Here is a 15896-nt window from a genome sequence, read left to right on the forward strand (position 1 = left end):
GAAGGGGAACATCACACACTGGGGCCTATCATGGGGAGGGGGTGGGGGGAGGGATTGCATGGGGAGTTATACATGATGTAAATGACGAGTTGATGGGTGCTGACGAGTTGATGGGTGCAGCACACCAACATGGCACAAGTATACATATGTAACACACCTGCACGTTATGCACATGTACCCCAGAACTTAAAGTATAATAAAAAATAAAAAAAGAAAAAGAAAAAAACAAACAAAAAAAGAATTCATTATATTTAAAAATGCATACAATTATAATGCATGTTTGTTACTGTAGTAGAAGTTTGTTATAAAATGTAGACTAGGGACCAAAATAATGCCAAAATAATTTTTCCATAGGTTAGCTACAAAAATAGATGATTGTGTATCATTTATATACGTGGAAAACATAATGAAAACCTCCTAGAAGAGGACATTTGTAACTGTATTTTACTAAAGCATGATATTTTGTATTTTTAGGTCCTTTGACTCTAAAAAATTTATTGTGATATGACATTTTAAAAAGGTGTTTTGTTTCCCAAGGGTGTCAGTTTATTAGGCATGTATAACCAATGTGCAGTCATGACCAGAGGGAGGTAAGGGATAATATTTATGGAGAGTAGATATTCTTACATTTTTCCTCAACAACAAATAAAGAATGAAGAAGATTTGCTTTTATATTTTTGTGGGTGAATGGGAGTCAAATTAAGATCCCATGATTGGAGAAGTGTGATGGGAGAGAAACCATCTCTGATAGCTTAGAGATTCATCTGGTGCTATAATACACACTCCACATGAAGGCAATTGTCTCAGTAATATCCAGTTTATTTAAAAGAGTAAATTATCATTCACATTTGTTAACTTAAAAATTCAGTGTACAGAAAGCCTATGACTTACTCAAGTTTCTTTACGAACTTGGGGTGCTATGTTGTGAGAGTTAGCATACAATTTTGGTTGGTGTCTTTCCTGAATTTAGTACATTAAATGAAGACACCAAGAACTACATGAGAAACAATGTATGACTCTTAAAAAGAAACTGAGTTTAATTATATCACAGAAACATCTGTTTAAAATAAATTCCTTTATTTAAAAATATCCATATGATAAGATAATTTTGATATGTAACTGCAACCATATTGCTTTCAGGATGAGATCTTGTTGGCTGGAATGCATCAGCTATTAGATAGTCATATTCTGGGAAGATTCTTTGGCAGTTTTTGTCCCAACGGACTAGTTAGAGGGGCCTAAAGAGAAGAAGTTTATTTAGGGTTTAACTGCTGAATATACAATCCAGTTTCTTTATAGGAAAACCACTGGAGTTCAAGAACTAATAGGATTTTAGGCTTGTTTATATACCTAAGAGAAGATGATAGCACCAAAATCCATAATCAACAAAGGGTAATTAAATTTCTACTTGTTTTTTTTTTATTTCAGCCTATGCTGGTTCCAAGAGTAACTGCTCTCTGTTTTATAAACAAATATTTGAGGCCAGTGCATTTTAAATTGCATGTAAAGTATTACTGTTAGTACAGTTAGTTATTTCTTTTTGTTCTATTTAATATTAGTTAAAATTCCAATATTTGTTAATTTTCAAGTGGGCATGTTCTTGGAGTCACTTTGTGAGTAATCAATAAGGAGACATGACAATCCACTCAGACTTTCTTTTCTAGTTCCTCTTAGAGCCAGCGAAGGCTTGTCAGTACAAGAAGGTTTGGGTTAGTGTATTCAGAATCGTAGGAAATTAAAACCAGAATGGCTAGCAGCTAGAGTTTGCATAGCTGACGAATGTGTGAAACTTTTTATAGTTTTTATTGACTAGATTTTTTTTTTCACATTTCAAGTGAAAAAAAAAAAAAAGCTTCACTCATCCTCCCTTGTTCAGATGAAACTACATTGGCCTATAATATCCATTTATAGACTATAATATCTATATTGGCCTACATATTAATAAACCTGAAAGATGTTTTAAAATATTTGGTCTATTCACTATATACCACAAAACTTAAGGGACATTTGACTCCATTATGTATGATATTTTGCTTATTATTTTTAAGGAGACTGCTGTAATGCTGAAAACTTCAAGCCATGTGTAACCCATGGGTGGCGTGGTTAAGAGTGCTGCCGCTCTTTATCCTGTTAACTCAGGCAGCCCTCAAACCAGCAATGCCTCCGGTGATCGAGAGCCAGCCTTTCAGCATTTTCTGGGCAGCCCCGACAATGTACTGTATGCCTTTCTTCAACGTGAATATAAATCTTCAAGTATTTAACATTATATCAAATCCTTTAGAGACTCAGAGTGGGTCAAAAATTGCCATAATTTATCCAAATGAATTAGGGTATTACCCTTACTTCTCTCAAGATGGAAAATCCTTTAATGGAGGAATACCGCAGAACATGAGCCTTCCTGAACATCTTAGGAAAGCTGCTGATGACATTGGAGAAGCTGTCCCTTGGTGGAGATCAGAAGGGCTTGTTGTTATTGACTGGGAAAGTTGGAAACCCCAATGGGATAGAAATCGGGGCAGCAGAATAATATATAAAAACCACTCTTTAGCCTTCACTAGAAGCCATCATCCTTATTGGTCGGAAATGAAAGTGGAAACAGTTGCCCGAGAGGAATTTGAAAATGCTGGAAAAAATGTCATGGACATTACTCTCACATTGGCTTTAGAAACGAGACCAAAATGTTTATGGGGCTTTTATCTCTACCCAGACTGCTACAATTATGATTACAGAATAAATCCAGAGACGTACACAGGTAATTGTCCGAATGATGAAATTCTCCGCAATGACCAACTTCTGTGGCTGTGGGAAAAAAGCGCAGCGCTTTATCCTTCAATATATTTGGATAAAATACTGAAGTCAAGCTTAAATGCTTTGAAATTTGTTCATTATCGGGTGACAGAAGCCATGAGGATTGCTGAAATGGCTAGACATGACTATGTTTTGCCAGTTTTTATTTTTTCCAGACCATTTTATTTGCATAGTACTGAAGCTCTGTCACAGGTAAGGAAAAGCACTTACTTTTTTTTTAAAAAAATGGAAATTTTGTAGAATAACTGTATAAAACCTCCATATAAGTGTTTTAGGATATTTATTTTCCCTTAGCAATACAATGCTATTCTCTTATTAAGCATGCATATTTCTTCAAATGTCAACTCAGCGCTGAAAAATGTCACTGACAATTACATGTGCACTTAACACTTTTGGATAATGGCTCTTACCAGCTTAGCATTCACAGGAGTTTCCTACAGAACAGATGTTAAACTTGATTTAAATAATGTAACAGAGTAATTTTAATCAGAGAGAAATTTTAGAACTAACTTATTTTTTATTTTGTTTTTAAGAAGGAGTCTCGCTCTGTCGCCCAGGCTGGAGTGCAGTGGCGCGATCTTGGCTCGCTGCAAGCTCCACCCCCTAGATTCAGCCATTCTCCTGCCTCAGCCTCCCGAGTAGCTGGGACTTCAGGCGCTCGCCACCACGCCTGGCTAATTTTTTTGTTGTTGTATTTTTAGTAGAGACGGGGTTTCACCATATTAACCAGGACGGTCTCCATCTCCTGATCCCGTGATCTGCCCACCTAGGCCTCCCAAAGTGCGAGGATTACAGGCGTGAGCCACCACAGCCGGCCTAGAACGAACTTTTTAATATGAAAAGGCAATTTTCCAAATCAAAAACGTACAACATAGAGCTTGGGGTAAATTATTAACCAGCTACATTTCTCATTATATTACATTTGTATGTTTTAATTAGCTAGACTAACTGAAAAAATTACATAGATTCTCTTGATTTTGTCTTTAAGAGTCTACAGTGCAATCTAGTAGTTATTGTCAAGGCATTAAAACTGGTTTATATAAGGAGACAGATACTGTCTTTAGACTGAACACAAAGCCGGAAGCCTATAGATGTGGGGATGAGCTTGTGTAGAAGATAATAAGTTTGAAGACATGGCAAGTGTTCAAACTTTAACTAGATTGTCACATAGGACATTATCCTAAGCATTCAATCATTGGATGGGTGGCTAGATAAGAAAACCCTCAAATCTCCATCCACACCTGACAGCCAACAATTCTTTATGGCAGTACCCAACACAGAAGCAAAGCTGTTGTATAGACAATACACAGCTTGTGTAGACCATTTAGGTTTGAGATAAGGCCATTTAAAACCATTGAAAAGCAGTAGCAATTCTTTCCTAAATATTTCAGAACAAAATCCAAATATTATTAATTAGACTTGACCTTGCAGGATTACTCAGTATCATTCAATAAGTTTAGAAGGAAAAGAATTATAACATTATGACAAAAATTTGGAAGAATCTCATGGGCGCTTAACCCATCTCCTACCCAAATAAAAACCCTTTCTCATCCTGCCTCTACTTTAACACTTTTTGATGGGGGCACTTCTTACATTAGAAGGAAAACTGCCATCTGGGGGAAATATTAATTCCTAGAAAGTTTTTGAGTATATTTAATCTACTTTGTCTCCTACTAACTTCATACCACTAGTTCTAATTCTACCTTCTGGTGCAACATAGAATACATCAAATCCTTCTTTCAAAAGCCAGTTGTCCAGGTATTTTAGGATATCAGTCATGCCTACCAAAGTCTTCTTGCTAAGATATTCCTCAAGTGATGCCAGCTTTCTCAAATCGTTTTTCTTTCTTAAATCCTTTTCAGAAAAAAACCTGAGTTACATTTATTCATTCAGAAATTCTTGAGTGCCTACATTGTGTCAGGAATTACATGTTATTAGTAATAACAGTAGAAAATAATAATAATTCATGCAGTCAAAGAGTTCACCTTGAGAGAAAACGGGAGAATGAGATGAGCCACATTTTCATAAAAGCTTTTCATTGCTTTCCTATTTTTTGTGCTATTAGGCTTTTTAATCTTTTTTATCTTTAATTTTTGTGGGTACATTAGACTTTTAAAGTAAATTATAGGTTACGTATCACCTCTGAGCTCTACTTTAGAAATCAATAGACTGCATTCTTTACTCACCAAAATATATAGAATCACCTGAGCATTATATTAAATTGTTTTAATGCTTTCCTGTTGCCTTCCATGTATCACATATCAAAAAACAGTATGGGTTTTTCTCACCTTTGGTCTAAGTAACATAACTTTCCAATGCAGTTTTTAAAAACCAGTTCTGGTTGGTATTTGCCTTCAGGAGTGTCTCAATTAAAATAAGTGACTACATTTAGGTTTAAAGCATGTGATACTAGTCAGTATAATGGAAGAATGATTTCATTTCTTGTTGTATTGCTTAGACAAATTGCAGAACATACATACCAGTATTGCTGAAACCTTCCTACCATGCAGGAAAGCTTACGGTGGCGTGACAATTTACTCATTGCAGTCTGTGAGCACTCCACCTTTGCACTGGATCTCTGACTCTCCATACCTTGCAGGAGAGAAAAGAATGCAGATTGCTCCATCTGTCATCCCCTTTATCTCCCATCTCTCCCTATTTCCTACTTCTTTGCTCTTGGCCTATATTCATTAGCATAACATCCTCAGTTTCTTATCTTGGTGAACTGTAATCTACATAGTCACCCAATTTGAAAGTCACTTGGCTGCCTCCCTTCTCCTCTCTCCATTATCCAATAGGTAACTAAAACTTACCCATCTTTATTTCCAAATAACTCTTCAATCTGTTCCCTCTGCTTTACAAGGACTGACACTGCCTTTGTTGAGGCATCATCATTTCTCACCGAACAATTTCTATCACCTCCTAATTGGTGTTCCTGCCTGTACTATCTTGACTTTCCCCTCCAATGCATTCCTTTCTTTTTTTTGAGATGGAGTCTCGCTCTGTCGCTCAGGCTGGAGTGCAATGGTGCGATCTCGGCTCACTGCAAACTCTGCCTCCCTGGTTCAAGTGATTCTCCTGCCTCAGCCTCCCAAGTAGATGGGATTATAGGCATGTGCCACCACGCTGGCTAATTTTTGTAGTTTTAGTAGAGATGGGGTTTCACGATGTTAATCAGGCTGGTCTCGAACTCCTCACCTCAGGTGATCCACCCACCTCAGCCTCCCAAAGTGTTGGGATTACCCACCATGCCTGGCCTCCAATGCATTCTTTATACGCAAAAAGAAAAAAGAATCAAAGTTGCAAATTTGTGTCTTTCCAGCACTAAATTTTTGCATTTATTTATTTATTTGAGATGGAGTCTCACCCTGTCACCCAGGCTGGAGTTCAGTGGCAGGATCTTGGCTCACTGCAGCCTCTGCCTCCTGAATTCAAGAGACTCTCCTGCCTCAGCCTCCCAAGTAGCTGGGATTACAGGCAGGCACCACCATGACTGGCTATTTTTTTATTTTTAGTAGAGATAGGGTTTCACCATGTTGGCCAGCCTGGTCTCGAACTACTCACCTCAAGTGATCTGTCTGCCTTGGGCTTCCAAAGTGCTGAGATTACAGGCGTGAGCCACTGCGCCTGGCCAGTTGTCTTAACACTTTAAAACAGCATTTTTATGTTTGTATTTGGATTCTGTTTATACATAGAAATTCGTATGTTCTTACGAAATTCTGTACGCTTTACCACAAGGAAGTGCTGGGAGTTCTCCGGATGAACTGTGATTTTGCCTGGATCTGAGTCTCTGCTCTTATTCTTCCTTGTGGATATAAAACTCAGCTCTCTCTAGACTGTCTTGTGAATTCATACTCATTCTCAAGAGTCTACTGATTCTCATTCGCAAGAGTCATCTGAAATTTAACCTGTTCAAGGAAGCCTTCCCAGACTCTTCCATGAAGTATTAAGCACTTCTAATTTATATATGCCTTGTGAGTACTACTAATATAAAAATTATCTTATTATATTATAGTCACTTGTTTATATGTCTGTCTCAACCATTAGACTAAAAAGCATTCCTTCAAGAACAGGAATTGAAATCTATTTCATTTTTATATTCTCAGTGTTTAGAATATTGCCTGGAACCTTGCAAATATTTCTCAAGTAAATGTAAGAATCCAAGGCAGTATCACCTTTTCCAATTCTGCTATAGTCTTTTGTTTTATTGTTTTGTATGATAGCTTTATTTAAAAGAAATGCTTTTTTTCTGTGTATTAAAATTTATATTTTAATCAACATATACAATTGTAGTGTGTATTTATCATATACAACATAATGTTTTGAGGTACATATACATTGTAGAATGGTTAAATCTAGCTAATTAACAAATTCATGACCTCACAGCTATTTTTAAGAACACTTAATATCCACTCTCTTAGCATTTTTCAAGAATACAATATATTGTCCTTACCTATAGACACCATGCTATACAATAGATTTCTTGAACTTATTCCTCCTATCTAATTGTAATTATATGTTATTTAACCAACATCTCCTCAATCCCCTCTCCCTCCTAACCACCTCAGCCTCGGGTAATCACCATTCTACTCTCTACTTCCGTGAGATCAACTTTTTCAGATTCTATCTGAGATCATGCAGTATTTACCCTGTGGTATAGTCCTTTGTTTTAGAAACAAAGATATCATTATTAATGTGTTCCTTACCACAGTTGAGGGGTTGAGTCTTATTATTGCATTATCAGTGACAAAATTTGACTTGGTGGAAACTACTCCTGATACCTCTCTTTTCTAGGAGGACTTAGTGCATACAATTGGTGAAAGTGCTGCATTGGGGGCAGCGGGAATAATATTGTGGGGAGGATATGAATATTCTGCTTCAAAGGTAAGCAATGATTTCTCTGTCAGCAACTTGAATACACTTTTGAGATTGGTTTAAAAAAAATTTTTTTTCGCATCAGAGTCAAATGGTTGCTGATTATCTGCTTGCTTGACCTTAGTGAAATTCTAAAAGTACAGGGTCTAACATTGAGCACCTACTCCATACCAGCCATTGTTTTTAGTAGAAGGGTAGAAAGAGCGCAATCATTCTAATCAGACAGCTAAGTGAGAAACTGATGTTTATGTCCTAGTGGTGTAATTTTGAGCATGTTAATTAACATTTCTGAGTCTCAGCTTCTCCAACTAAAAAACTAGACTAAAATAAAACCTCCTCTGCAGGATTTTGGTAGATTACATGGCATAATGCATATGTGACAAACAAAAAATAATAAATTTTAAAAATGAAAAATTATTTCATTTGCACTAAGGAGGGCAGATGCTCCAAAAATGATAAATAATTCTTTCTTCTTTTTTTTTTTTTTTTTTTGGTGAGGCAGTCTCACTCTGTCACCCAGGCTGGAGTGTAGTCGCGCAATCTCGGCTCACTGCAACCCCTGTCTCCCAGGTACAAGGGATTCTCGTGACTCAGCCTCTTGACTAGCTGGGACTACAGGCATGTGCCACCATGCCTGGCTTATTTTTTGTATTTTTAGTAGAGACAGGGTTTCGTTATGTTGGCCAGGCTGGTCTCAAACTCCGGGCCTCAAGCTATCAGCCCACCTCGGCCTCCTAAAATCTTGGGATTACAGGTGTGAGCCACTGTACCTAGCCCCAAAATGATTATTTACTTTGCTGATTACCTATTATAGAAATGCATGTGGGAGAAAAATCTATTTGTATATAAAGGTTTATTAACAATCTACTCTGTTCTGGCTGGGCGCGGTGGCTCACACCTGTAATCCCAGCACTTTGGGAGGCCGAGGCGGGTGAATCACCTGAGGTCGGGAGTTTGAAACTAGCCTGACCAACATGGAGAAACCCTGTCTCTACTAAATATACAAAATTAGCTGGGTGTAGTGGGGCATGCCTGTAATCCCAGCTACTCAGGAGGCTGAGGCAGGAGTATCGCTTGAACCAGGGAGGCAGAGGTTGCCGTGAGCCGAGATCACGCCATTGCATCCCCAGCTTGGGCAACAAGAGTGAAACTCCATGTCAAAAAAAAAAAAAATTAGCAATCTATTCTGTTCTTTTCTTATAAGAACACTTAATATGAAATCTACCCTCTTAAATTTTGGATTGCTTAATATATTGTTAACTATAGACACTATGTTGTACAGGAGATCTCTCGAACTTATTTATTTAGTGTAACTGAACTAGCATATCCCTAACTTATTTATCTAGCATAACTGAAATGTTGCAACCTTTAAAGAACAACTTCCTATTTCTCCCACCCTCAGCCCCTTACAACTATTACTATATTCTCTGCTTCTACGAGTTTACTATTTTAGATACCTTGTAAATACAATCATGTAGCATTTGTCCTGTGACTGCCTTAGTTCACATAGAATAATGCCCCCCAGGTTCATCTGGTTGTTATAAATGACATTATTTCCTTCTTTTAAAAGGCTGACTAATATTTCATTGTATGTATATAGTGAATTATCTTTATTCATTTATCTGTCAACAGACACTTGGATTGTTTCCATTTCTTGGCTATTGTGAATAGTGCTGCAATATACATGGGAATGCAGACATCTCTTTGAGATTGCAATTTCACTTCTTTTATATATCCAGAAGTGTATATGCATATATACTGAATCACATAGTAGTTACAGTTAGAATTTTTTGAGGAATTTCCATACTGTTTTCCATAGCTGTTGTACAATTTAACATTCCCATCAACAGGCTTTGGGGGTTCCCATTTCTCTACAACTTCAACACTTGTTATCTTTTATTTTTTAAATTATACCCATCCTAACAGGTGTGAGGTGACAGCTCATTGTTTTGATTTACATTTCCCCGATAATTAATGATTTTGAGCATCTTTTCATATACATATTCGCCCTTTGTATGTCTTCTTTGGAGAAATGTTTGTTCAGGTCCTTTGCTTAATTTTTGATTGGGTTATGTGGATTTTTTGCTGAGTCATAGAAGTTCCTTATATATTTTGGATATTGACCTCTATCAGATATATGGTTTGGAAATATTTCTACTATTCTATAGGTTATCTCGTCACACTGCTGTTTCTTTTGCTGTGCAAAAGCTTTTCTGTTTGATGCGTCCCATTTGTCCATGTTTGTTTTTGTTGCCTTTCCTTTTGGTGTCATGTCTAAGAAATAATTGCCAAGACCAGTGTCAAGAAGCATTCCCCGTGTGTTTTCTTTTAGGCATTTTAGAGTATTTGATCTAATGTTAAGTAAGTCTTTAGTCCAGTTTGAATTGACTTTTGTGTGTAGTGTAAGATAGGGATCCAATTTCGTTTCTGGGCGTACGGATATCTAGTTTTCCCAGCTCCATCTGTGGAAGAGACTATCCTTTCTCTGTTGTGTCCTTGGCACTCTTGTCAAACATCAGATGATCATATATGTTTGGGTTTACTTCTGGCCTCTCTATTCTGTTCCTGTGACTTGTATATCTTCCTTTATACCAGTAACATAGTGTTTTATTTATTGTAGAATTGTAATGTATTTTTAAATGAGGAAATGTGAAGCCTCCAGTTTTGTTCTTTCTGAAAGTTACTTTGGCTCTTCTGGGTCTTTTGTGGTTCCATATAAAGTTTAGTTTTTTGTTTTCTATTTCTGTAAAAATTGCCATTGGGATTTTGATGGGGATAGCATTGAACCTGCAGATCACTTTGGGCAGTGTGGACATTTTAACAATATTAAGTTTTTCTGTCCATAAACATAGGTTATCTTTTATTTATGTCTACTTTAACGCCTTTTATCAATATTATGTAGTTTTCAATGTATAAGTCTTTCACTTTTTTGGTTAAGTTTATTCCTAAGGATTTTATTATTTTTAATGGTATTGTAAATGGAATTGTTTTCTTAGTTTCCTTTTCAGATGGCTCACTATTAATGAATAGAAATTCAATTAATTTGTATATGTTGATTTTGTATACTGCAACCTTACTGAATTTCTTTATTACTTACGACATTTTTTGTAGTTTTTAGGGTTTTCTATGTATAGAATTATATCATCTGCAACAGGGATAATTTTAAATTCAGATTCATTTTTATTTCTTGCCTAATTGCTCTAGCTGGGACTTCTAGTACTATGTTGAATAGAAGTGGTCAGAGTTGGCTGGATGAGATGGCTCATGCCTATAATCCCAGTACTTTGGGAAGCTGAGGCAGGAGCATTGCTTGAGGCCACGAGTTCAAACCCAGCCTGGGCAACATAATGAGACCCTATCTCTACAAAAAGTAAAAAAGAAAAAACTAGCCAGGTGTGTTGGTGTGTGCTTGTAGTCCTAGCTTCTCAGGAGGCTACAGCAGGAGAATGACTTGAACCCAGGATTTCAAAGCTGTAATGGACTATGATTGTTCTACTGCACTTCAGCCTGGGTGACAGACTCCATCTCTTAAAGAAAAATAATTAAACTAAAATGAATAAAAGAGAAATGATTAGAGTGAGTATCCTTGTGTTATTTCTGATCTTAGAGAAAAAGCTTTCAACTTTTCATCATTGACTATGATGTTAGCTATGGGCTTGTCATATATGGCCTTTATATGTTGTGATGCGTTCTTTCTATTCCTATTGTTGTAAGAGTTTTTACTGTGAAGGGGTGTTAAATTTTCAAAAAATGCTTTTTCTGCATCTAGTAAGATGATCACATGATTTTTATTTTTCATTCTGTTTATGTGGTATATCACATTTTTATAAATTATATGTAAAGTTCCTGTCTTTTTTTGACCACATTACATATAAATGGTTTAACAAGTTTCCCCTGATCAAAGCATGTATTTGGGATGGTCTGATTAAATCCAAGCTGTCACATAGGCAAAATTTTCTTTTAGATTCCTGATATAAATCTTTAAATACAGATCATCTTTCCTTAGAGCAGCTGAAATAGTCATGGAATCACATCCAAAAGGCTGATAAATCCAACTCTAGAAGCAATAATTAAGGTTGATATAATCAAAACTTTCATAGTAAAATAGAAGAGGAGGTAGTGAGATGGAGAGATAATGGGTTATAAAGAATCTGGCTTTTCCCAAAGAGAGATCTGGCCTTTGTCCTTGGTTTCTGGTAATCTGGGAGTATCTTTGTTTAGGGTGGATATAGTCACACGTAATAGTTTTATGATGAGGGCTGACTGTGCCTCAAGAACCAGCCATGTCACAAAGGGTGAAACAATGGGTAGATGCTTCAAGCTATGCATTGTCAATGAATTGGAGACTGAGTTCAGCCACTTAATCAATCAATCAATCATGACTCTTCCTTTTTTGATTAGTTAGGCTTGTCAGATATGAATGTTTGATGGTTTTCTTTTTTTGAAGACCTACTCTTTATCAATTCAATTTTCTAATTCATAAATTTATACTTTTAACTTTATTATTTCTTTTCATGAGATTGCTTTCTAAAAAATTATTTTTCTAACTTCTTGAATTGAATGGTTGTTTAATTTATTATTCTATTCCTCTATGTTAAATAATCAAAGCTGTTGCAATAAAAAGTGTTATTTTTGCATCTAGTATTAGCATGCTTTAAAATGTTAGGACATTTCATTCAGATCCAAAGACAGAGTAGAAGATAAACTTCCACAAAAAGGTGCACATTTCTTTGGATAAAGATTTAAAATTAGAAGCTAATTTTAGAAATTTAGTGAATGCTCCAGATACACTGAAAGCCAAGAAAGTTTGCCATAATAGGTAGAATATCACTTGCTGGGTTCTAGGAAATTGGTGACCAGCTTCTGATAATGAGACAGAGATAGGAAATGCACTGATTCAATGAAGCAGGTAGCCACTAAGGTGGAGCTTCTAAGAGTGGAAAAGTGACTGAGAAGATGCAGAGAGTTGGGGGAACAGGAAGCATAGAAAAAAGCTTAAGTGGAAAGCGTGCCACGCAGCACCCCATCAGCTACTAGTGCACACTGCTGTATAGCTGAATGGGAGTCCAGGTGAAAGCCAATGCCAAAATGCCTTGTTTCTGCTTTGATAATTGGATCGCCCAGTAAACAAAAGCACTTATGACTAGGCATTGACGTTGAAAATTACTTTGGATGTATTAACACATTTTAACATGTAGTATTCCAGTTGTTTTTATTTTTCTAATTAATTTGAAATTGTAATTTAAAAAATTTCCTTTTGGACCAAATTGCTACTTGAGAGGGTATTTTTAATCTGTAAAAATCTAGGATTTTTGTGTCTACTTTTATTATTGATTCCTATTTTACTTAATTATAGAAAGAAACATATGTATGCTTACTGTATTTAGAACAGATTGTGTGAGACTAGTTGGGAGGCAATCATCCGGGTGAGAGCTATTAGTGACCTGAAACAGAATGGTTGCAAGGGTTAAATTCTGGATATATTTTGAAGGTAGACTGAAAAGGACTTGCTGATGGATTAACTGTAAGGGGGGAAAGGAGTGATGAATAACTCCAAGGTTTTGCTCCTGAGGCACTGGAAAGAGGAAGTTGGCTTATGCTGAGATGGGGAACTCTGAGAAGAGGGTCAGTAGATTATGTTGGAGTACGTTAAGTTTGAAATGCTTGTAAGACATCCAGGTAGAGATGTCAAGTAAATAGGTGGGTATATAATCAATTCAGGGATAAGATCTGGGTGATACACATTTGGGGATTGTATTTAAAATAATGAGATGGGATGAGTTTATTCAGTGAAATAGTACAGCTATAGAAGAGAAGAGGTCTAAGATTTAAGCCGGGGCACTCCAGTATTAAATGTAGGAAAGATGAACAGGAGTCAGTAAAGAAGACTGAGAAGGAACATCTAGTGAGGTTGGGGACAAAACAGGGATGTGATGTTCTGGAAGCTAAGTGAAGAAGGTATTTCAAGGAGGACGGCTGTGACAGAACAGGGAAAGCCCAAGTTGAAGTTGATTATATTTGCCAGTGTTCTATGTTGTCTTCATTTGACTCCTCCCGACCTTTGTCTTTCTTGGTTGCTTTTTTGTCCTTCCTCTTTTTTCCTTCCCAGCCATCCTTTTCCCTTCTTTCCTTTGCTTCAATTGTTTACCTGTTTTGTTTTACTGTGTCTTTTTTAGAAACCTCCTCAGATGCCTCAGACAAAGAGTCTTGTCCTGACTAAAAACAGTGTGTGTTTCTAAATATAGTATGAGACTGCCCCAGATTGAATGTGTCTGTAACAAATAATATTGCTTACATGATATTCAGAATTTACTATTGCCAAAGTGCTGGCCTTGTTCAACTACCTGTCAATTAAGAGCTTTATTCTGCCTTATGACTTTCAATTTGAATGTCCCAAATCTTTACCAGATGGAGTGACAGTTCTGGGGCCTCCTCTCACTGAGAAAATATCCCACTGTTCTAAGCTTAATTGGTTTTTAATTATGCATTAGTTTAAATATTGATAAAATAAATAATTAAATGCTAATAGAAAACTCAATTTATGTTACTAATTAATTTACTAGAATTTTTCCATTGTCCTACCTGTGTGCATCAAGGCAGACATTTATCAAGATTTCAGCCAGGCTCTTCTGGGTTAGCTGATAATATCATTTCAATTAGGTTTGCCCATCCTAACTGCACAATATGATCATTAATGTACAGAAAGTGTCCTAAAGTTAAAGCCTAATGCTATGGACACATCAATGAAACACCCAATGGTAGACTTGTGGGAAGACATTCTTACCTACTATCATTGGACCCTATATACAATGTACAAGTAATACTAGCATTTCGTGTAAATAATGATCTTTTGTATTCTACCTCCTAAAAACTGACTGATGGACAAGTAAAGTATGCTATATTTTTATTATGAAATACTGAACAGCAATTAAAATGAAAAATGCTACATGTATCAACATAAAAAATGGAAAATGTTAAGTTCAAAAAGCGAGTTGCAAAAATATCCTACATGATATATGTATGTAAATGATTAAAAAGCACAAAATAATACCCCCTCTTGTTCATAATTACACATGCACACACCCCTAGTAAAGTTATAAAAATGTGGATGAGAACTCATCAACTTTAGGAGAATTGTTATCTCATCAGAGGTAGAGAGAAGAATAGGATGACTTGGTAGTTTTTGAAAAATCTGACCTAATGTTAAAATATATTGAGTATCAGCATTGAAAATGTTTCACAAGTAAAGTTAAATTTTAACAAGCCATTCCCATATTAATGATATCTTTTAAAAGTATTACTACAAATATGTCTTTACATCAAAGACCAGTCTCTACTGGGACACTGTGAGATCATCTTCACCTGGAAATGGTATGAATTTGGTTGGTTCATAGTCTTCCCAATTAAAGGCATGGCTCATACTCAAATGACCCTATAAAGGCTTAGTCCCTCCTTTAAATAGTTAATCCACAGAAATGCTCTTCCTCCTCAGCCTTACCAAATACAAAACTTCAGGCATTAATACTTCCTGGATAATGGAATCACACTTTGAGAGTGCTTTAAGTAGATTTCTGTTTTTCCTACAGGAGAACTGCTTATCTATGCAACAATCTATCCAAGGGCCTTTGGGCCGTTATGCTGTGAATGTGACCTCTGCAGCCAAGCTCTGCAGTCAGAGTCTATGTAACAATCATGGCAGATGTATTCGAAAAATACCTGAGTCCTCCTTCTATCTGCATATGCCTGAAAGCAGTGGTAAGAAATATATTCTAAACAAGAGTTTCAGATTCATCATTTCTGAACACAATAAACAGAAGACAATAACAGACATGAAGAATGGATTTGTGTGTCACTGCTATTACGGCTGGCATGGACCATCTTGTCAGGATCAGTCTTCAGATCTCCTAAGAGAGATGAATAAGGCTCCTACTGTTAACTTCAATTTATTAGTTTTTCTCAGCATGGCTTTTCCTGTGATTCTGCTAAAAAATTTTTAGCCCTTACTACAATGCCAATTTTTCCCTGAAATACTAAACAGTAGCAAGTGTTGATTTTTTTCAACCTCAAGCCTCTCCCAAAATATGTATTGACTTTAAAGTAAAAAATAAAAATATAAAAGGTAGTCATTGATGCCATTCATTGATACGGCAATTATTTACTGGGTGTTTACCTCATGCAAGGCAATAGGGAAAAGAAAGTGAATATACCTGCTC

At 36.3% G+C, this 15896-nt stretch overlaps 1 protein-coding gene across 1 annotated transcript; it reads left to right on the forward strand.

Moving 5' to 3' along the window:
• The first annotated feature begins 2079 nt into the window (after positions 1-2079).
• Positions 2080-15680, forward strand: LOC105518664 (hyaluronidase-4-like). Its single transcript, XM_011951741.1, has 3 exons — positions 2080-3000; positions 7603-7692; positions 15270-15680. Exons 1-3 carry the CDS (start codon positions 2080-2082, stop codon positions 15678-15680), a joined length of 1422 nt encoding a protein of 473 aa, XP_011807131.1.
• Positions 15681-15896: the final 216 nt, after the last annotated feature.

The sequence above is a fragment of the Colobus angolensis genome, unplaced genomic scaffold, assembly GCF_000951035.1.
Source record: "Colobus angolensis palliatus isolate OR3802 unplaced genomic scaffold, Cang.pa_1.0 Scaffold326, whole genome shotgun sequence".
Lineage (NCBI taxonomy): Eukaryota > Metazoa > Chordata > Mammalia > Primates > Cercopithecidae > Colobus > Colobus angolensis.

Coding starts and splice junctions, on each gene's coding strand:
- LOC105518664 (XM_011951741.1), top strand. CDS start 2,080: ATGTGTAACCCATGGGTGGCGTGGTTAAGAGTGCTGCCGCTCTTTATC. Junction 3,001..7,602: donor GTACTGAAGCTCTGTCACAG/GTAAGGAAAAGC, acceptor TCTCTTTTCTAG/GAGGACTTAGTGCATACAAT. Junction 7,693..15,269: donor ATGAATATTCTGCTTCAAAG/GTAAGCAATGAT, acceptor TTTTTCCTACAG/GAGAACTGCTTATCTATGCA.